Source organism: Botryllus schlosseri, chromosome 3, assembly GCF_051294905.1.
Source record: "Botryllus schlosseri isolate E-star chromosome 3, Bs_hap1, whole genome shotgun sequence".
NCBI lineage: Eukaryota > Metazoa > Chordata > Ascidiacea > Stolidobranchia > Styelidae > Botryllus > Botryllus schlosseri.
The window spans coordinates 37604038-37627037 of record NC_137238.1 but is presented as its reverse complement, the minus strand read 5'-3'; the positions used below and the strand labels follow the sequence as shown (position 1 = coordinate 37627037).

The 23000-nt window shown below is 41.0% G+C and overlaps 2 protein-coding genes and 2 long non-coding RNA genes across 9 annotated transcripts in view; 3 read left to right on the top strand and 1 right to left on the bottom strand.

Moving 5' to 3' along the window:
• LOC145435198 (microfibril-associated glycoprotein 4-like) overlaps positions 1–23000 on the bottom strand; it is a 287005-nt gene that overhangs the window by 55266 nt on the left and 208739 nt on the right. The window lies entirely within an intron of this gene.
• Positions 91–9008, top strand: LOC145435249 (uncharacterized). Of its 3 annotated transcripts, none has more exons than XR_013913753.1 (7): positions 91–385; positions 2059–2249; positions 4715–4845; positions 5521–5583; positions 5754–5954; positions 6014–6071; positions 7639–8748. It is a non-coding gene; the product is annotated as an uncharacterized LOC145435249 (long non-coding RNA). The 3 variants fall into 3 exon arrangements; XR_013913752.1 differs by lacking the exon at positions 91–385 and adding an exon at positions 8867–9008 and having other exon boundaries at positions 419–2249; positions 7639–7732; XR_013913754.1 differs by lacking the exon at positions 91–385 and adding an exon at positions 8867–9008 and having other exon boundaries at positions 419–2249; positions 6014–7476; positions 7639–7732.
• LOC145435244 (uncharacterized) lies at positions 12449–18831 on the top strand. 4 transcript variants are annotated; one of them, XR_013913746.1, is made up of 5 exons: positions 12449–12512; positions 15193–15435; positions 16021–16118; positions 16244–16369; positions 18775–18831. It is a non-coding gene; the product is annotated as an uncharacterized LOC145435244 (long non-coding RNA). The 4 variants fall into 4 exon arrangements; XR_013913747.1 differs by lacking the exon at positions 12449–12512 and having other exon boundaries at positions 15098–15435; positions 16021–16112; positions 16238–16369; XR_013913748.1 differs by lacking the exon at positions 12449–12512 and having other exon boundaries at positions 15098–15435; positions 16247–16369.
• On the top strand, positions 19474–21652 carry LOC145435237 (uncharacterized). The gene is made up of 4 exons (XM_080312578.1): positions 19474–19676; positions 20901–20993; positions 21194–21383; positions 21531–21652. Exons 1-3 carry the CDS (start codon positions 19511–19513, stop codon positions 21334–21336), a joined length of 402 nt encoding a protein of 133 aa, XP_080168704.1. The 5' UTR covers positions 19474–19510; the 3' UTR covers positions 21337–21383; positions 21531–21652.

Here is a 23000-nt window from a genome sequence, read left to right as displayed (position 1 = left end):
TCGGGACTCGAGCCGAGTGATGACCTTTTTTTCACAGTTATCAAAGTCACCCTGACTATCAAAGTCACCCCGGTTGACGGTACTTTTTGAATGACATTTTTTTCTACTCTACGACAATTTTCTCAGGATTTAGTTAGTCGCAAGGTCTATTCTCTCCACAGGTTGAATTAAACAGTTAGTGTACAAATATGGCGACTCCAGGTTGTAGTTATTCAAATAAACGGACTTGTCAGGACAGCAGAAGATCACTCTTCAGGATTCGCCGACCTGATTTAGTTCGAAAAGCAAATGAAAGAAAGCATCATGAAGAGTTAACGAAATTCATATTATCTTTGCGGGATTTTGAAAAGGGGGACAAAATTAAAGTGATGCTTCACAAGGAAACGTAAGACCATCACGTAGGCCTATATAGGCCTACTAACGGCCCTGTGGATATACGCAGTTCACGCAGCTCACGCAATTCACGCAGTTCACACGCATTTATTATCTGTCTGAAACGAGTTTTAGCTTACTCTTTGAAAGTAACTCGCAACGAAGGTTGCCAATTATATTGATGAACAGCAAATAAATTATATAGTAGCCAATTATTCCAATACATCAATAATGATATCAACTAATCTGAGAACAGCTGCGCAAACTCCATATTATCTGTCCGAAAATTCGCATCTTTGTGACGTACGTCCAAAGTAGACCATGAATTGACTATGACGACATTGAGGTGTTATTTCTTTAATAATGGACAAGCGTTCAACGTGATGTATTTGGGAATTGAGATACGAAATCCCGTCCTTCACATTCGCTTCCTTTTCGCTCCTTCATCAAGGATCACAGATAAACTTTTGCCACTTGGGATCTGCGTTCCAAATGTTGGAAGTAACCACTACCGGTAGCAGTATAGATTTTGCTTCCAAGGCCGCCTGTTCGATGCTAGTCCGAGTCGTCAGCTCACGCGAGCAAAGTGTCTCCTTCAGCCGCTTCAAACCATTTGGCAAAATGCAAATACAGCGAATTTAAAAATCGGCGACAAATAAACACAAATCATGATAACTAGCGTGAACACACCGCCGCAGACACACGGGTTCGAGTCCGTCCGAGGTCGACTTCAGAGTTCGATTCCTAAGTGCTGGAGATTTACCTGTGCGATACCTGATTACTAAACAAACTTGAACACATCCCCAAAACACTCCAGACTTGATACCTGAGCACCAGAACAACGTGGGAGAGTGATGCCTGCGTGATCTGTGTGACCTGCGTGATCTGCGTGAACTGCGTATATCCACAGGGCCCTACTAACAGTGTATTCTTTTCATGTTGCCTTGGCATGTAAGAATCCTACATCCTCTATAGTTCTACAGACCATACTTTTGATTTGACGGGAGAAAAAGTGCACCGACACGCTAAACAAAATTGCTATACGCCTTTTCCTATCTAATGGTTAGGAAGTACTAGAGGACACAGACTTGGACAAGTAGATAATTGTAATTAGACTAATTAAAGAGTAGTGCCGGTAATCTAATTTGTGAAATATTTCTTTGCCCCTTATTCTAATCTCATTTGCGAATTGTTTCTATGCCCTCGTTATAATTCTAATCCAATTTCTGGGTTTCCTGTAAATGGTTCTGGAGATCGGCGATACGAGCCAAGCTTGCCGGACGGACATTTGATATCCTCATCCTCATTAGAATCAACTATAATGGAAAGCTAAATTCTATATAGCCTACACGCTTTTTTCGAGACAACGAAACAAATCCACGGGATCGCCAGTAAAATTTTGAAACATTTTCATATTTGTTTTTATTTCCTAAATCCTAAACTTTTTTCTCTCGTAGCAATGCCCCTATAGGTTGGAATTGAGACAAAATTTGTGTGCAGCTTTTTTTAGGCAGCCTAACAATAATATCAAGTGGAATATTTTTTTGAACAGGCCCAATATAGACATTATCACATAGCAAATGGTCAAAGAATTTGCCGTCGTGATTACAAATTTTTCAAATCGAAATTTTTTTGCTGGAATAACTTCACTTCCACTGCTTGAAAGTACCGATTTTCTTCCTCGAGGAGGTGAACGTCTGCGAAGTGTCTCATCAGCAAAAGAGCTATCACGTTTTCAACAAAGACCTCTGGCCAGGTTGTGGGGGGCATCGGCTCGATGAAGTAACCCGCCAAACGAGTCAAGCGCTAATGTCGCTACGAACCCATCAGAACCTGGGACCCGGCGCAGGTTGTAGCCTCCGAACACAGTTGCTGTGGTGAGTAGGCGTTAGGGCTTGTTTACAAACAACTTTTTTCGTTAAATTTTTACAGGCTACTTTGAAATCGTTGGTCTAGCTAAAAAAGACGACGCAATGCACACCAAATTTGGCTTCAAAAATATTTGAAAATTGGAAAAAGAGTATTTACAGTGAGAAATTCATTGACACAGCTGCCCACCATAAGTACTAATATTTAAAATCGGAAAGTCTCAACTCCAATAATAGTATTTACAGTGGGTGGATCTAAAATTAATGACCATAGGATTTCACGAAATCCGAAATTTTGTGCTCGTATATCTTTGCTTATATCGGTAGAAATTGTGCCAAATCTCTGGTGCATCGTTTTTTTAGATAATGCGACAATTTCGTTCGTTTGCCAGTAAAATTTGATGAAGAATTCTCTTTTTCTATTGAATTTAGAATTTTAAACTTTCAAATCAAGCGTCTACTATCAAATTCTAGTGCCCGGGTCGCTTATGATGTAAACGATCGATTGTTCTCAGAGCCGAAAGCCACGCATTTTTGGGGCTCAGTCGTGATTTTGATTCTAGATAGCAACTGAAGCGATCCGGACATATTTGTAGTATATTGTAAAGTCTTTTCTTGGTTCGGCTATATTAGCTAAAGCAGGGGTGGGCAATTATTTTCCTCCGCGGGCCAAATGAGAAAAATATATACGTTGGCGGGCCGAGTGAAAAAAATTAGCTATATTCTCCAGCGTATTTTAATTTCATTTCCAAATTACATTGTTAATACATGCTGTTCAGTGAATGTGTTGATATTAGGTAATGAGAAAACGACGGTTAATTTAAAAAATATCTTTCTGCTGTCATAATTCGAAACAATGTTAAACATGATACATTTCAGCTCTCTTCAAACCCCTATCCACGTTATTTTATGAATACTCTAAAACTGTGGTTCTCAAACTTTTTAGGCACGCCTCCCTTTATGATAGTGAACAATTTCGCGCCCCGTTGTCGTGATATCACAAAATATTAAAAAGTGCAACCAGAATGCTAGCAATCTCAACGGATAGTTTGATGGCATGGAAGATGATGGCTGTTGATGAGAGAATTGTGAAATATCAAAGTCAAACAATACACAGAGCAACAGCCATAAACCGGGGTATATCGCGCGAAGCGCGAAAATTTTTTTTAATAAACTTTGGCTTCGTGCCACTCTTCTGATGCTTTCACGTCTCCCAGTTCGAGAACCACTGCACTGAAATGTATATGCAATAGTACAAAGCTTATTTTCATGGTCGCTGCCTTCCGGGCATCCAGCATCCAGCTCAGATAGCCTTCATGTTGAGCGAAGCTTGCAGTTTTTCTGAACTTTCCCCTCCCTTTACCGAGTGTTTCGTGCTTTTGTCATAAAACCGACCCTAATTAAAATACTTAATCTCGGCGAAAACCGAAAGGATGGGTTTACCCCTGACTCCAGTATGCGAATATTTAGTGCTGTAAATTCTATACCTAAACCTTCTTTGAATTTCAGTTTTCGGATTTCTTTCTTTTTGCATGCCCGTTAATCCTTTGTGCGTGAGTGATAGATATGATGAGTCATATAGTAATCGCGAGCACTGATTGACTTGTTTGACGAATTAGGGATTTGGAAACTAATCACGTAACTAATTCAAACACATACCGTAATATGCTTAATGTGACAATGTCAACAAGGAAGGTTTGAACTAAACTATATGGAAAGAGCGATTTCTTGTGACTTCAAATGCTACTCCTACTTTGCCACATTGCCTCTCTTTTGAATCTTGATTACGTATGCCAGGTACATCGGCAGCGTAACCATAACATATTAATGAACAGCCTTCAAAGTAAACGAATTTCCTGTTCATTTGATACAGCCTATAGTTTTAATCATTCAAAAAGCAAGTTTTATGTTTTGAATTCCAGGCAACCTTTCGCGGGCCGCACAAAATGGCTTCGCGGGCCGCATTTGGCCCGCGGGCCGCACTTTGCCCAGGTCTGAGCTAAAGAGACTCCGTTGTTTGTGCTTGAGCGCTTCCCCAAATTTTTAGTCTGATACAAGTGGAAGTGGCCATTATCAAGTAAGCAAAAGCAAGTATTCAAGCCCTCGTTTGACATTGGAAACCGAACTCAGGTAAATGAATATGGACAGAAGTGACGATTTTCAAGTAAAAAGTAGGTGTTTCAGGACTATTTAAGTCTGAATACTGTCGAGTAGAAGTGGAAATGATGATTTTCAAGTAAAAATTTAGAATTCCACGCCTAGGAAACTGAAAACTGCTTACTACTGAAATTAATCATATACATATAGAGGTAACGATGTCCAAGTGAGTATTTCAAGACTAGCCTGAAAACTTATCAAGTGTAATTCAAATTGGAAGTATTGATTTTCAAGTCTAAACTAAGTATTCCATGCCTACATGTCAGAGATTGCTACGATAGATGTATCAAGATTTGTAAATGTCCACCCTTTTTCAGGTGCCTACTCTACATGAGCGCGCCCCGAGCACGACAGCCCCAACGCTTCCAACCCCAAGATGAGTTTCAGTAAGTTCAGCTCGGTCAGCACCACCACTACGGGGATCGTCACGACGGTATGCGGTGGAAAGGTACGTCTGCATTTCAATAACACCCCATTTGATGACCCACTCTGTTTTTATTTCCAAACTGTCAGAGGTCGATGTAGCCTCAAAAATATTCTACTCAATTACTGGTAGCAATGGAAAGGTAGCTGAGCCACACCCCGCATTATCACAGAGCTGGACTACTGAAAAATTTTTGGCTTTTTAAAATTAGATTGGAATTGCTATGATGACTATACAGTTTTTTCCAAATTGGATTAGAATTGGAAGAAAGACAGATTTGACGAATTGGATTAGAATTAAATTTCTGGCATTTCGGTGTAATCATAATAATTAGACAAGACTCGAGTAAGTAGTGGAAGTTGGCGAAATCCTCTTGAAATGTTTTTTAGGAACTAATATTTCACTCTGTTAAGTTCCAAGTTTTTTCAGATTCAACTTAACATCCCATAATCGAATACTCATTTTTGAACTTTTTTAAAGCTGGATTTGTTAATTGTTACTGACCCGAACATGATGCTAACGAAATCCAAAATATGAAAGATTTTCCTCAGTGGAAGTACTGTAATAACATCGCTGAGTAGTACTTGAAACTTATATTTTGTTATATTTTTAGGAACTCATTCAATATTGTTGACTTTAAAGTTTGGTAATCACCATCATGTTTTTAAACTTTTTCAGAACTGTAATTTATTTTTAGAGCTACCTTCTATTCGCCATCTGATCCCGAACCCCGAAGTGAAGAAAAACCCCGATTTCAAACATGTGAGTGACATGTATCTGTTATATAAGAGAATGGCGAGTGATGATAAAGGACACCCCCATCTGAAAGAATATTGAAGAAAAAACGTCTCTTCACAATCTGACGCCAAAATATCGCTATTTTGACCCAACAGCACTTTTTGTCCAAAATTTAATTTTAATTTCATTCTCAGACCGAGTCCTGCAACAGTCCTCGTAGCATGGGGTCAGACCTGGCCTGGGCAATTGGGGGCGAACGAGGTTAAATGCCACCGAAAAACGTGTCTGAGGTTGAGACGATGGGTTCGGACGTGGAGGGGGTCTGTTCGTTTTTTTAGGACATCAAAACTCGGTTTCGTTTGTCGCAGACACATACATATCCGACAATCAAACAGGTGGGTGGAATTTCTGCAGTAAATTTCAATTGAAAAAAAAAATCATTATCTTATTACAGCAGCGAACATTCAGTCCGTTTGGGAAATCTCCGGAATTGATGAAACCACCGTTTTCAGGTTTTTACCCAAATTTTATTGCTTCATTTTTTCTGTTTTGTTTACAAATATCAATTATAAAGGATTTTTGTTGTCAAATCTTTTGTTCTCCAGTGGGTAATTCCCTCTCAACATGCAACCGCCCGTCTCCACTACATTTCAGATGAAATTGAAAAATATCACATACGGTAGATCAGGTATCAAATTTGGAGCGTAACAAACTTTGTTTCAAGAAAATCGGAAAATTTTTGCTCACTCGGCCGTGACGCTATACAGCTTGGAACCGGTGTCTAATTGTAATTGACAATATAGTGATCAAATTGCAGCCAGGCAGACCTAGATTTCTGGAGTAAGATGTTTTGCTAAATGCTTATTGTGATAGACCCAACTTTTTACCTTTCCTACTGGGGGGTTAGAGGTCAAACCGTGCTATATTTATATCATAACCAATTCTGATAGATTCTAATTGGTAACAGCTTTCATATGACGCATTACTTATCAATTTTGAGTTAGATAGAGTCGTGATAGAGGGTTCAGAAGTATCGTTACGCATCACTCTTTTTATCATACTGGCATGTCAATTTTCAAATCAAGCTTTTAACCTTGATTCTATAATGCGGAGGGGAATTCCTAGTCAGTGAAGAACTTGTATCACCAATTAACTTATTGCTAACCAGCATTACAACCTGCAGTCTGTATAAGTAATGATTTTACGAGTTATAATCATACACAGGTTCCCTCTTATCAAATTTTATTGTTGAGTAAGCACAAAATCCTCATTCTTCAAACTGCAATTGCTTAAGAACCTATTATAGCCTGCATGATATTGGAGAGAAATCGGAGAGGGCGCGAAGCAAATTGACATGTTATTTGGATTTCGACTCGAATTACTGATAGTCGATAAACCCGGAAGCACCTTTGCAAACATAATGCAGCACATTCAATAAATAAGAATTCTTTTTGAGCATGGCAATAATTATCTGCTGAAGCACATTATCATATGAGAAGTAGAACAATGGCAAAATCAGATGATCACAGAATTAAATTAATTAAATGATAACCTATTTCGTATTATTCACCATATTATATTTTTAACCATGTTGCTGTCATCCTGTCAAATATCTATAATGAAACTAGGTTTTGTGCATTACAGTTGGAAACATCTCTCGTATGACACCTGGCTTGTACTCCGTACTGGAATCAGAGTAGCTTGCGTCTCACTTTCGGTGTGATGGATTTTTTGAAAAACTTGTAATTTCTCTGACAGTGGCTTTGTTTGAAACAGTGTGACTCTTGACTCAGAGTAATATCTTTCGAATGATCATAGAAATTGATTAATCCAGGGTTGAGTGTTCCGTTCTCATTCCGTACTTCGAGTCGCGACTCGGAAACAAAACCTGCCGACGCTTGACCAAACAACAACCAGGTATTGGATCATGGTGATACTTTCAGACTATGTCAGACATGTTTAGTTTCACCCCAGATTGTCAAATACATTCTGGATTCGGAAATATTCTGTCAGCTATGAAAATGAGCTTTTGAATTTTCAAATTGTTTCCCAATTTTTTTTTTTTAAATTTTTTTCCAGTCTGAGGAATGTGAGAAGTCGAGTTGCGCGACGACCTCAGCCCCTGATATTGTTGCGGCACAATCGCAGGTGGAGAATCCAACCAATGCAACAGGTCGGAAATTCTGGAATTTGCAATTCGAAATTCAGATCTGAGTTTGTTGTCAAAAGTTTGCTGTCAACTTCTGCAACCAAGAGCCATGCTAGGCCAAACTAGTAGCGTTAGATAGCTCTGGATATTAGCTTTACAAAAGGCCTCGACTTTTTACTCGATTTACTACAGACGTGTCGTACAAGAATTCAATTTACGTTAAAGAGATGTAACAAAATTTTGCAGTGGAGAAAAATACTGAAGGGGGCACACCCGAGTAAAATTGAAAACCGCCAATTTATAGCAATTTTCTAGGTGAGATAAGGGCATGAAGTAAGTGCATAGGACACCAGGTACAATTTTAAACCGTAAAAAAATAACAGAACAATTGTTTTATTTTCAATTCCTTGGTCCTACCAGGCCCCTTCATTAGATTCACAAATTATGAATTAAGTTGCATCCCCAAATCTGAGTGGCTCTGCAGAATTAAATGGCTGACGAACCTCAATTTCGACCCTGTTCACCTGCCGTTTGAACTTGACACGGATCCCAAACCTCTGTTTATTGTGTGTTGTGTTTATATCATTTGAGCATTCTAACTGTATTGCTTACTGTATTAAACATTTAGGCGCGCATGGTTGGTCTGTCTGGATCGCTTGTGATGTACACAGTCGCTTGTTCTCTGAGCCGAAAGCCGCAGTTTTTGTGGATCGGTCGTGAATTCGACGTTAAATGGCAACTAATGTGATCCGGACGCGCTTCTGTGTAATTTCGAGCAAGATTTGTTAATTTTCAGAAGTATTTTGGTTTGGTGTGCGAAATCATCTAGAAGTAGCCAAATAGTAATCTAATATAGGTAGAAATACAGATTTTCGAGTGAGTAAAACAGTAAGTGATCCAACTGTAAACTGTGAAGTAGTGGCAATCGTCATATACAAGTAGCCTAGAAATCGTGATTTCCAAGTGGGAAAGCGAGTATTCCAGGACTAGTGTGGCCTAGAAAAATGAAACTGTGCAGTTTGACAGTAACCACATTTGATATCCGGTCATGACTAAAATTTTGTTCGAGAGTCATGAAAATTTTGAAATTGTTCGATCTTTGCGGTCTTGCAGTCAGCTTTGCTCTACTTTTCGACAACAACCTGTGTCGTTATTCAGGCGTCTGACTACCAGCCGATCTCTTCCACGTTCCTGCACAACAATCTTCAACAAATGCAACAGGCCGATATGCTGGGTCACCTGCCGGACTACTCGCTGATTGGGACCTACATCAGCCTGGCCCATCATACGTACGGCTCACAGCGGCGCTAGTATCAGACCTCGCTGTTTCTTCAGACCTCTGTAGGTACACACCCAGGTGGGGTTTTAGTCGTAAAACGCGGTTGATGGGCCATGCAGTAATTTCGTCTGTTAACTTTCGACAAGTAAAAAATCCACGTCCTTCATAAACTTGAACGAACAAACTAACAATCTAGTTTGCTGACGGTCAACTAACTACTGGTTTTTTAAGTAGTTCTAATTCTAGTTGCGGATTTTGAAAACTGTAGTTTTAGCTCTAGTTCAAGTTTTGTGAAATAACTAGTTCCAGTTTCGAATTTTCGATTCTTGGATGTACAGAACTTGAATATACATTTGATGAAATGAACCCGAATATATTTCGGCTGACGCTCGTCAGGGGTGAAGTCATATTTTGTGATACGATTGTTGATATACATATACAATGTTCCTCAATTCTCTACTAGTTGCTGACGATTACTCCTGACGAGTGTCAGCAAAAAATATTCGGGTTCAATTCAATATGAATATACTATTCAATTTTAGATTCGGAAATTGTATTAACCTTGCCACAGTGAGTTAATTTATCAATGAGAATTATAGTTTCCTTTGTAATGTGGAATCATTGAAACCTTGAATCAGGGGTCGCGGGTCGGGAACCTTTTTTGTCCGAAGAGCCATATAGGGCCTATTTTTTGCCATTTCAACTACCAAAGAGCCATACTGTTACGTTACAATTGAAAATTTGTGTCATCATGGTAGCACTATTTCGAACTCACTACATGGCATTCGTCGTGTGCGCCACATTTTCTCTGTAAAAACTGGTATTTATTGTTCGAAAAGAAAGCTCGAAACGAAAGGTAAGGCACAGATGGGCTAAGCCTCACCATTGATAACGAAATTCATTGTAAATAGCTTGGAATATATTATAACTGATATTAATCTAATGTATCTGTCACACTGATTTCGAAAATCTAAATACTTGTCGACTTCTGAATTATCAAAGTATTCGGCAGTAACATAACGTTGCGCTACACGCATACATTTTATCGCAGGTACTACAGTGTACAGAGTTAGGTACCAATCGAGAATGTGGACAGCAATGGCGTTGTTTGTAATTCGAGTTTGTAATTGTGAATGTCACGTCCACGGCAATTCATTTCGCGCCGTAGATCAGGAAGACTATATCTATTCTAAACTGCGTTGTGATATGGGCGTCGCCATGTCTGCTATGCAACATATCGCACAACCCAAGATTTCGAGTCAGGTATACATAGACTTCGCGAGTGATATTGGTCGCGCAACAGTAACTTAAATTTGGGGATTTTGAAAGGAGGGGGTCCGAGCCCCTAAACTCGAAGACGGCATTGCCTTTACCTCTCAAAGATACGTTTATACTGCCATGGGAATACTTATTCTGGCCGTGATAAAAATTTACTAACAAGTCGCTGCAATATTGATCAATTCAGTACAAGAATACACATTTGACTGAGAGCCATACCTCATACCCAGGGCCAAAAGAGCCATAGGTTGCCGACCACTGCCTTAAATGGTTGTATCACAGCTAGCGTTGGGACCCCGGGAAATCCCGATCCCGGGATCCCGGGATTTGAAGCAATCCCGATCCCGGGATTGGTCCCGGTGAAATCCCGGGATTTGTGAACAGCATCTACCAAGGCTTATGTAGCGCCGTATCTCTTATTTTGGTAATAAAGCAGTGTCACAAACTCGACTGATTGTCTAGAACAGTGGCCTCAAACACGCGGCCCGCAAGAACTGTTTTTGCGGCCCACGTCGGCGTTTTGACTTTTCAAGCATTCGACAATATTAAACTCGAAAATTTCAGATTTCGGATTTGGGACCTTGAAATTTCATTCTGAAACCACTCCAAAAACGCTATCATACATCAAACGTCCACTAGCTGCTAAATTATAATGTGACAGCTTTTACGATGATTATGCCAAGCACAACAATATTTTTAAAAACATTGAAAAATATGACTTTTTTTGGCAGCCGTGAATATTACAATAGTGTATTACATTTTCAAAATGTGTATGGAATGCCAATCGGCAAGGTCCGACAAAAAAGGCGTAATGGGAAATACATATTATACCCCTTATTTGATGCTACTGCCCGCCGTGTCATCAAAAACTACGAAATTGGCCCGCGAGCAAATTGGAGTTTGGGACCCCTGATCTAAACGATGATACTCTTGATGCTCATATGCTTTGCGTCAATTCAATATCACAAGGACTAAATGTTATTTGTGTAACTTGTATGTGTATTTTACTACTTTTCTAATCCCGGGGAATCCCGGGATTGAGAAGCGAAAATCCCGGGAAATCCCGATCCCGGGATTTCAAATTTGATCCCGAAGTCCCAACCCTGATCACAGCATATGAAACATATCGTACAAACCTACGAATGTTACTGGAAATGGTATATTTTTGAAGCCATGATCGGCCCACATTCAGTATTCTCACAAAGTGCAATAAAATTGGTATGGGAAAAAAAAACCAAAGTATCTTTGATCCTTCTCCATACGAGCTGAACTCTGGTAAACTGGGTATGCCTCACATACATAGGAATTTTGGGGGTATGCGACTTACTTAGAATTCTCTTAGGGATTTAGCTGCCATGAATTGTGAAACATGAGACTTGAACCCACGCCTAATATTGCCGTGATCGGAAAACAGCAGCCTAAGCAACTGACCTAGTTTGAACTCGAGATCAGTAACAGGCCCCTGTTTAATCGGTTTTTATTTTGCAGTGAAAGAACAGCCTTCTAACACGATGTCATTGGAACCCCAACAACAACAACAACAACAAACTCACTCGGTCACAAACAGGAACCCGTACGCTGCTGCGCAAGGTTTGTTCCCACTACCTGTTGCGATTTAGATTGAAAAAAATGCAATTTTCATTAAATATGGATTTTGGAGTGATTTCAAGCTGGATTTTGGGCATGAAATCTCTCTTCCGTTTTCTGTGATTTTTTGTTAAAATTTCAGTCATTTGACTTGAAAGGGAACTATAATCTGCGACTGCGGTGGTTTTAAAGCAGTTCAAATAACGCTGTGAAGTTTTGAAAATCCGCCGTGAGCTAGATGCTAATTTTTCTTGATATCAACTGAATATATTAGGGTCATCAGTGTTAATTATCGGTATCGGTATCGGTATCTGCTCAAAAATCAGATATCGGTGGGGCTCTAGTTAGTAGATTAATAGTGGACTTCGAATAGGAGGTGACTGCAATATAAAATAAATTTTAGCTACGGTTCCGCAATGTTAAATTCGATTCAGCATTTGTATTATAAAATAATGAATCTGTGTCTCTCTCTGCACCAGGTCTCGGCGTGTCCCACCGATCGATGTCTACGGGCGCAGGCAGCCTCTCCCAGGTCGCGAATGGTCCTATCTACATGCCGCAGCAAAGGCCCAGCAGCCGGTTTCCTACAAACCAGGCTTCTACGGGGCCGTGGTGCCACAGCAGACCAGGCAGACGGCCTATCAGCCGTCACAATATCCGGTTTGTTCGACAAATTAGCTACATACCGGTACCTCAACATCTACCTGAAAATGTTTGATGGAGACTCCATGAAATGTTTGATTGCCTGAAAAAAAAAAACAGATGTAGCTACCCTATAATACGTGTTTGCGGAAGCAGACTGGGAAATGGGATTTTTAATTACTATGTCTTGGATTGGCGGAAACATAAACCCATCCAAACGAGGCCTGTGCCTTGACTGTGGCTGTGATGTGCAGCTCTTTGTTGGGGGACTTTGGCACATTTGAGGGTTGAAAAACAAGCGATATGATAAAGCAGTGCAAAAATATGGTTGCAGAATCCTTCACCAGCTGGACATGAACAGGAATGACTTGAAATTTTTTGACCTGCCTGTCTATTGATTGCCAATTTCAAATTGTGAAGAGGGCTGTTTCTCTACATGGTATGACAGGTCTTCGCCTGCACATAGAAAACTGCAGTGTCGTGACATGCGGAAAATACAAATAACTAAAAATTTTGATTTAACATTCTATAACATCACTCTGCCTGCAAAGTGCTGTACATCGCTCAACACTGTGCTGATGCCGAGATGATCAAACTCATTACTGATGCTACTTGCGAAGGCATTACTACTAGTTGTCAAATAAAAATACGGAAAGGCAGGTGAGAGCCAACGACTGAACTGCTTGAAAATATCTACCAACGACCTATGCTGGTGTAAATTTCTACATACCTCTAAAATCTGTTATATAAGACTCAGCAAATAATTTATATCCTTTATCTTTGTTATTTCCACTGCCCCTCGATTCACTGGCAATCCTCTCTACGTCAGCAAAACTGAACGTGGGTAAACCCGTCAACAACTCATAATATACAAGTTCCATGATCTCGGTTCGATTACCGTCTAAAATGTTCCTGCCATTTGTGACATTGGAGACAAACATTGGCATCAGTGCAGTTTGGCAAAATGCAGTTCAACGCATAAGGATCCTCAAGCAACTAGTGAAGAAATAGGGTCCTGATTTTGCTAGCAATGACATGAAATCAGTCATAAGGGCTGTAGCAATAACTAAGAACTCATACGCTCGCAGAAAAGCGTCGCCAGAAGGGGAAAATAATGAGATTGCCTCTGCTGACAATGCTAGCCGTATGGAGGCGAAATCACTCCGGCCAACCGTTCACAAGGGGCGCTAAAGCGGTGAGAATCGTCCATTGAATTTATCACAGTCGAAAATGTTGCTTTGAAAACAATCACTGTTTATGTCTGTGAGTTCTAGTAATTTAGTTTTAGGAAGCAATAGGACAGTTCTACATGTTGCTAGAGTTTATCGAAATTTCGTTTCGAAATGTCAGAATTCAATATTTTTTCAAAGTTCGTTGTGAAGTTCTGTAACTCAGACCATGGGCCTAGGCCTAGGCCGATGGTTGTCCACCTTTTTTGGTTGAGGCCCATTTCCCGGTTTGAAAGTGGTCTGCGGTCCACTTCTTATCCAAGAGTCATAGTCCTGTTCAATGCATACTAATAGCCTGCGCTGATGTGCCTATTTCTCTGAAATATGCACCTTTGTATCACACTAATCATATTGAAATCGAGACCTATAGGGACATGAAATTGCGCTAAGGTCGACGAAAGTGTTCAAGTTTAATAAATCTCCAACAAGCGACGAACAAAATAACTTTAGGCTCCTTCGAGCTTCCCCCAATTGCGAGTTTCGGGTGTGGCAGTTCCGGCCCTGCTAGATTGTGTAACTCTTGTGTGCATTATGGCCGTCCGCTGTTTCCATCACAGCTCGATGATCTAATCCCCACATCCACTATGTGATTGAGGTTTTAGTTCCACTATGATGGGGAGCAATATACCGGTTCTGTGGCAGCTTCAAACAATTCTTTAGTGAATGTGATACCACGGAGAAGTGGACAGAGAATATTATAATATGCAAACTTTACAATGTGCACAGGTATGTCTTGTACCTACTGAAGTTGCGATGCCAGAACATTCAATCCAATGATACAATCAATTCATCTAACTCTTACATTATATACATTAATTTCAAGGCCGTACATCTTGAACTGACGCCACAGATTAAAATGTGCCGTGCTAAATCCTCAATCCATTACCATTTGTTGCAGCGGTGCAGTATTATTCCACAGTAAGTTGATGATAATTGATAACTAATTTGCAATTGAGAATATTTTTATATCACAATAATTCCATGTGCCGAAGTACCGTAAATCTACATCAAATACACTTTTGTCCGAGTTTAATGCACACCCTCTTGAACGGCATACGACATATGACCCTGCAGGAATACTTGGTTACTTCCACATTAACTTCTAGTTAATATGTGATCAAAAATATTTTCGTTGTTTTTAGCCGTAGGTTGTCATTGTCGGGGGATAAAATTCGTTGTTTCCCATCCCATTTTCTACTTGTACATTGTGACTTCATACGTGTGCCACTATGTCTGATCAGAGTAAGACGAACCCCTGGCGTGGGCGAAACAAAAACTAGCAGAAGTTAGAGTAAACAAATTACATTTGGATCGGATGTTGAGTAATAATAGTTATAGGTTTGCCCATTGTAAATACCATTATTTTTCTCTCGAATCTGAAATCCGGTCATGCGTGACATAATTTGTGTTTGTTGCGTTATTCGTCCCTCGTTGCTACCCATTTGATCCCGTATCGTTTCCGTTCTCAGCCCCTCGATGAATGAGACTTCAGAGCTGGACAACGCAGCCGGTCCCCGACCCCAACAACCACCAGGACCAGCAACGACAACTGGGGCCGGACCATCGCCTTTTCAGACCCGGCAAAAGTACTGAGGGAGATTACGTCGCCTTCCAGCGACTTAACATGAAAACGGAGTAGGCACGCAGGGCCTGGGACTCGACTCTTCGTTTATGCCCCGTGGGGATGGAAAAACCGCAAAACCAACAATCAGGTTATAAATAAATTTAAGAATTCTGGAAAAATAATCAACCGAATATATCTATCGTCAGATTAGCTTGTGTCGATATTTCGCGTTTTAAGAAAATCTAGGTTTTGTCAAATTTTCACTCCCTTTTGATCATGATTGTATTTGACACAACGTGATCAGATCAAATATCCAGAATCAACAGTCAGTTATGATTCAAATTCGGAAATTTTGGAAATAAATTCAGCAGCAAATTCAGACGTTGAAATTAATTATGTTTCATTTTTGTAAACTGTATTTGGACATACATAACGGTTTAAACCTGAAAAGTGAACTGTGCCATTTTAAATTTGAGATTTTAGACAAAAAATGCGACACAAATATCGCTGTGTGGGGATTCATGGTAGGTTATGTCCATTATTCACTTTCGCGGTAACTTTCTTTCTTTTCCAACCTATATTTGGACAGAAAATTTGTGGAATGATTTTGCTGACTTGACGATATTTGGTGTCAAGGTAACTGTATTTAATAGCACGGAATCAGATTTCTGTAGCGAAAATTTGGCTTGTGATTTGAGTGCCAGACAGTTTGAGCCTGAAATTTTGTTTCCAGGACTGAGCGGGTCGAGCGTTCCGTTTTCGTTCCACTCTTCGAGTCGCGACTCGACGTTGCAAACAAAACCTGCCGAGACTCAACCTGCTAACGCTCAGGTATTTGATATTTTCAACCGGGAATATTCTGTCACCTCTGCCACAATGCAGCTTAATCAAGCTATTCAGATTTTTCAATGCACTAATTTTATTAAAATGAACGTTTGGAATCTCTATTTATTCAGCAGTCTGAAGAATGGGAGGAGTCTAGTTGCACGACGAGCTCAGCTCCCGGCATTGTCACGGCTCAATCGCACGGGTCTGTGATGTCACCTTACCTGATGCTGCAACGACAAGACCCCCATGTTACTGTGGGCATTTCATGTTAATCTTAGGGGGTTCAATAATTTAGGAGCCATACTTGTATTCGCTAGATGGCGTATGCTTGACGATACTTCCTGGTCTGGTCTAAGGGAATATTCTGGATATAGCTGTGATAGGGTACAGTTTGTCAATAGTAATTGGCCCACCGGACGTTCCCGCACTGTATTTACCGATCTTATTGGGACAATATCTTATTCGTGCTACTACTGTGTCGTATTATAATTTGGATATAAGGAAATTCGATCAATTGGAACTTCAAGCAATATACTTTTCTACCGTACTTCAAGATCGCGTATATTTACATCGGGAAACTTATAGGACTTTGCGGCGCTGTAAGTTCAAGGGAAGACAGCTTACACAGAATCACATAGGCAGTTCAGCGACCGCAACAGTAAATACAGCTAAAGGTCCGGTCGTGGAGTAAACACAACAAAGGTCCCTTGGTGGAGTATTGTATTGGAATATACAATTCAACGCCAGGAAGCGGAACAGTAACACAGGACGACTATCGGTACATAAGTAAAGGACAATTCCATATTGTGTGGATTGGTGCCGGTAATAGGACTTGCTTCATTTATACTGATATTGGAGAAAGGACACACTTCTGTTGGAGGAAACAGTAAGTTGGTGTACTCTAGTTTTCATAATGACTCCTGGTAAAAGGAAGAAGTCTGGAAAGGCTTCTGGTGTTGGCCACAATGGTGTTAATTCGAGGAATTCTACTTTGGGGGGTGAAGATAACGTAGATTCGGATCCTTATAGAATCATGGCCGAGGATTACAAGCATGGTCACACTGTGATATCGGGCACGGGCAGGAGAACTAGAGGAACCTCCGCAGTATTTGAAAACATGAAGCAAGAGTTTGACTTCCGTGTCAAATGGTTATTGCGAGACTGCAAAGGTTTGAATTCCCTGATAGAGTCTGGGGACAATCAGGATGAGGTTTCCAAAGCTTATTTGAAGATGCAAAGAATGTTTGGGGAATTGCAAGGTTTTTGGAGAGACCTTGAGCCTCGACTTGAGCAAGAGGAATTGATAGCATTTTCTCGTTCGTTCAAAGATATACAAGATCATGTAGCAGAGACTGGCTACGACGTAAAGGATTATTTGGATGAATACAACGGCCAATTGAAGGCCAAGTCGACTCAGCCTGCTCCGAGACGGAATAGGTTCGCTGTACTAGAAGATTTGAACTCTCTTGATAGCGAGACTGCGAAATTGGTTGAACAAATGAAACGGGACAACGAGCAGAAGATGAAGGACCTATCGGCTCAGAATCAACGAGACAACGAGCAGAAGATGAAGGACCTGTCGGCTCAGAATCAACGAGACTTGCAAAGGCTAATTGATAGAGGGCGGAAGTCGACACCGAGTAGTGTACTGGATAACATTGAAAATGTGATGGATGGAGCTCCTAGTAACGACGGGGCCAATGTGAGCCATCATGTTGATGCAAATTTGGATAAGGTTCAAATTGGAAGGGAATTACTCAAAGGAAAGGCTCATTGCAATCTCATTATGTCAAAATCGATAGCTGCACCAGTGAAGCAAGTTTTAATTCCAAGGATGGAAATGACTGCAGCTGTGCTATCAGCAAAGATAAACAGTTCTCTCGCAGTTGAAAGGTTGTCAAAGGCAGAAATGATCATCTTGAAAAACTTTCGAAGTGAATTATTTCATGAAGAAATGGAACGTCTTGATTATTCATCGAAGTTGAACGGTTATGTTGTGAAGAAAGGTAGTCCATTGTACAAACCGGATCCATTTTTAGACGGTGATGGGTTGATGAGTACGGAAGAAGAATCAACGATGTGCAGTTTTTGGAACGACCTAGCCACAAATTGGTCGTGCTTCTCTCTACATAAGAAGTTACCGAGGATTCCAGCGACGAGAAGCCACTAATGGACTGATGTTTAACTTAATTTGCAAAAAAGTTCTTTGTCATTTTATAACTTTTTTGGTGGGGATTGTTACTGTGGGCATTTCATGTTAATCTTAGGGGGTTCAATAATTTAGGAGCCATACTTGTATTCGCTAGATGGCGTATGCTTGACGATACTTCCTGGTCTGGTCTAAGGGAATATTCTGGATATAGCTGTGATAGGGTACAGTTTGTCAATAGTAATTGGCCCACCGGACGTTCCCGCACTGTATTTACCGATCTTATTGGGACAATATCTTATTCGTGCTACTACTGTGTCGTATTATAATTTGGATATAAGGAAATTCGATCAATTGGAACTTCAAGCAATATACTTTTCTACCGTACTTCAAGATCGCGTATATTTACATCGGGAAACTTATAGGACTTTGCGGCGCTGTAAGTTCAAGGGAAGACAGCTTACACAGAATCACATAGGCAGTTCAGCGACCGCAACACCCCACCCTCAGAGAATCCAACAAATTCAACAGGTTTGCATTTTGGAAAGTTGAAATCACAATGACATTATGGAATTTTAGATTAGTGATTATGTATGCGTTTCAAAGCACGACCTAGTGATCATATATGCGCATTGCATCCCCATATCCTGGGGCCATTTTATTGGTGAAATAAGGCCATAGGAATAAAAAATACTGATATTTTTAGACATTTTTCTTCCGCACAGAAACATTATACAATTTACACTAATATTGGATCTTTAAATTACAAAATTGAACGGTATTATAACCACAAATCTTGTCATTTTCAACTGTGTTCAGCTGCGGTTTGAATTTGAGGTCCGCAATGGCTCCCGAAACTCTGTTTCAATCAGGCAAGGCCCAAATTCGTGGGCCTGCAAAAATTAACCATCTACTAGTATACTCCTATAACAAAATAAGTAAATACTGGGTCTTCTATAATAACAGATTTTTAAATGAAAGAAAGCACTAATCCCCATATACTAGTGCGGATCGCTTGTGATGTAAACAATCGCTTGTACTCTGACCCAATAGTGGCAGTTTTTGTGGCTCGGTCGTGATTACGACGCTAGATAGCATCTGAAGCGGTTTGGACTTGTTGGTAAAATTTTGAATTGTTTAGAAATTAGCGATTACAGAATCAGTTTTTGGCCTATAAAAATGTAAACTAGAACCTCTAATTATCCAGCCGATCTCTTCCACGTCCCTGCACAACAATCTTCAACAAATGCAGCAGACCCACCTGCTGGGTCACCTGCCGGACTACCTGCTGATCGGGACCTACAACAGCCTGGCCCATCATCCGTACGGCTCACAACAGCAGCAGCAGCAATCACAACAGCGCGAGTATCAGACCTCTCTCTTTCTTCAGACCTCTGTGAATACGCCGACGGGTGAGTTTTAGAACTGCTGATCTCAGCGAAATGTTTCGGCTCTCTCATTTCATGTTTTACCGCCAAAGCCACAGGAGAACTGTGTGGCGCTAAACGAGCCAAGCTTGCTGTAGGCTACACTGTACAGACATCTGATGTTCTCTAGCTGTCCAAATCTGGTTCAAACCTGAGATCTGTTTCTGAAATTGATGTTTAAAGTTTTGTGGCACAAAATTTGAATGTAGCCTTCAAAACCAGGGTTGTCACCGAGTCACGAGGTTCCGGGTCATTTTCATTCTTTTCAGGTTTATTCAAACCAATAAAAGACAGTTTTGGAGCTTTCTTTCTCAATTATAATGCTCAGTCCTGGTATACGTAGCTAGGTATACATGGCTTCAATAACTCGTATAGAATATGTCGCATCGTACGCATTCACTCGAGTTAGATAATGAATGACTAGGAAAAATGTTGACCTAAACTTCAAAATCTTAACATTTTTTACCTTCAAAAACTTAATTTTGACCTCTTGTATGTAAATTAGGTGTTTTCCCACATAATGTTAGAATTGTACTACTTATCTTCAAATTTTTGGTTGTAAGCGTCAGTCCTTACAAAGTAGGTTGGCCTGTAAAGTTCGACAACATTTTGCATGATAAAACGTTATTTTAACGAAATCTGGACCTATGAAAAATTCGATTAGTCGCATCACATAGTATGGTAGAAATAATTGAAATTTGTTGTAGTACAACGAAAGATACTTTCCTACATTCTCAGGTAGAAAGTGTCTGTCATTACTAAGTAGCCTGCCACAAATGGAGAAAGAACGTTCAACAGCAGAAGTTGTTGGATGGCAACACTGAAATTGTGCTTACACTGCTGGTGACAAACCGTGTTGCTTCATTCTGACAATGTTGTCTATATCACAATTTTTCATCATGCGCTTCTTAATATAAGAACCATACAATGCCGACTAAGTCTTGCTTCAGTTAGGATATTGCGGTATGTTGAACATAACACCATGTCAACCTATTTGTTTTCTTTTACTGTTTGAGATTCACAATGAGCAGAAAATGGGTCCTCTACAACGACAGGCCTATGAGGTAGGCTACAAGCTGTAGTCGCTGGATTGAATTCAAGAACCCCCGCCTTATGCAAACTCTGTTTGACAACAGATCTTTCGAGCTGCCGTCTGAACTTGTGATCAACAACTACTACCCATGTTTAAAGTGTGTTGTGATTTTCCAGTGAAAGCTCAGCCTTCCAACACAATGTCGCTGAAACCCCAACAACAACAAACTCACGCGATCACAAACAGGAACCCGTACGCTGCTGCGCAAGGTTTGTCCAGTCAGAATCACTAACTCCTCTGATTTTGATATAAAAACCTTGATTTGCATCGGATTTGAATTTTACAGTGTTTTTAAGCTAGAATTTGAGCATGAAATCTCTCTTTTTTCCATATTCTTAAATTTGTTTGTAAAATTTCAGTCATTTGGAGTTAAACTTGAAAGGGAACTATAAAATGATGTGTCTTTCAGGGCTTGGCGTGTCCCACCGAAAAAAATGTCTACGGGCGCTGGCAGACTCTCGCCAGTCGCGGCTGGTCCTATCTACATACCGCAGCAAAGGGCCAGCAATCAGTTTGCTACAAATCAGATCACAGGCTTCTACTCGGCCGTGACGCCACAGCAGACCAGGCAGGCAGCCTATCAGAATCCACAATATCAGGTTTGTTTGAAAAATTTGCTACATACCCGAAAAACTATAGAGGTACCTTGTTAATAATGAATTAAAAATGCTGATACTTTTTTCATTTTTATAGGGGCTGGTCTCCTTGCATCAAATTGAAATGAAATCATACTTACCAATTTACAGACGATGCTGAACAAGGACACCACCTCCCTGTCGCCCGAGGGTGTAATGGCGACCTCTGGGAGCATGGTGGCCCCATCCGGAAACCCCGGGTTTGCCGCAATCGCGCCCCCACCCAACAGAGACGCGTCGACGATTTTAACCCCATGCAACAGTCCCAGTTCACCCAGAACATGCCCCAGTACACGGTGGGTAAGGGCACTGCCAGCCAGGAGGTCGCGATGAAAATCAACCAGTTCCAGCAGCAGTTTATGATGGGGCAGACCCCGAACTATGGGGTTCAGCCCCAGCCCGGGGCTCCATACTTCTCGCAGCAGTGGTCTGCCGGGGTGAAGACGTTCCAGGCCGTGGAACAAGCGGAACGCACCAAGCAGATGAACCAGTATCGGCATAACCAGGTTCAGGGGATTCTGTCCAAGCCGTTTTCAGGCGCGTTCTGCGGCTCTGACCGTTTCTCACTCCCTTATATTGTTATTAAAATTTTTTGGTTAGAGATTTTTGCGGATGCTGAGATTCTCAAGAGTTTGGCTTAGGGACGAGCAATTTTTGTGTTTTCTTTTGCAATTAATTCAGTCTTTACTGCTATTCCAGGCGATATGAACCAAACGTTAAGAGGCCCGCAATCAAGCGGGTTCCTCCCATCGAGAACCCCCGACAATCAGATGTCGTTCAACCCCAACATGGGGCCGAGAAACATGATGCAGTGGGGCAGTAACAAGATGGCCCCGCAACAACAGATGGGGCTGGTCAGGCCCCCGCTGGACATGATGGGCAAGCAGAATCCCAGAATGCAGATGCCCCAACAACGCTTCGTGCCCCAGTCTTACCAGCCGATGACCCAGCAACAGCAGATGGCCCCGAACAGGCCCCCGTTTCGACCCCAACGGATGCAGCAGCCGAACCAGGGTGAGTCTTCTGACCCATTTCTGTATGTGAGGAGATGTGTAGAGTCATTTTCCGTATTTAAGGAAATATCTATTTGAGTCTAGACCAGTGGTTCCCAACGTGGGCGATATCGCCCCCCAGGGGGCGTTTTGTCGGTCCAGGGGGCGAAAATAGCCAAGGGGGCGAAAATGGACGAAGGGGGCGATTGCCGTTGATGACCGTAACTGCCACACCCAAACCCACAATTGGGATGGGGAGCTCATATGTTTTTCGTGAATTAACATTATTTATAGAGTAATATTTTGAAAATTTGGGCAGATTTTTCAAATAAATTTCGCGATGCGCGCCATTTCTTAGTCGCTTATTTCTTGCTTATTGGATACCCTTCCTTCAAGAAATAATACGCATGAGTTATAGAAATGGGCATCTCGGCGTCAGCCACTATCACACCATGACGCACCAAGACATATGAAGTTTCATGCCATGTAACATGCGACTCCGAATAGAGTGCCAAAACGAGAAAACCTTGGCGGAAAAGGACTGCCTTTAGGCTGACCGACTTCGATATATATACGATATACATATATA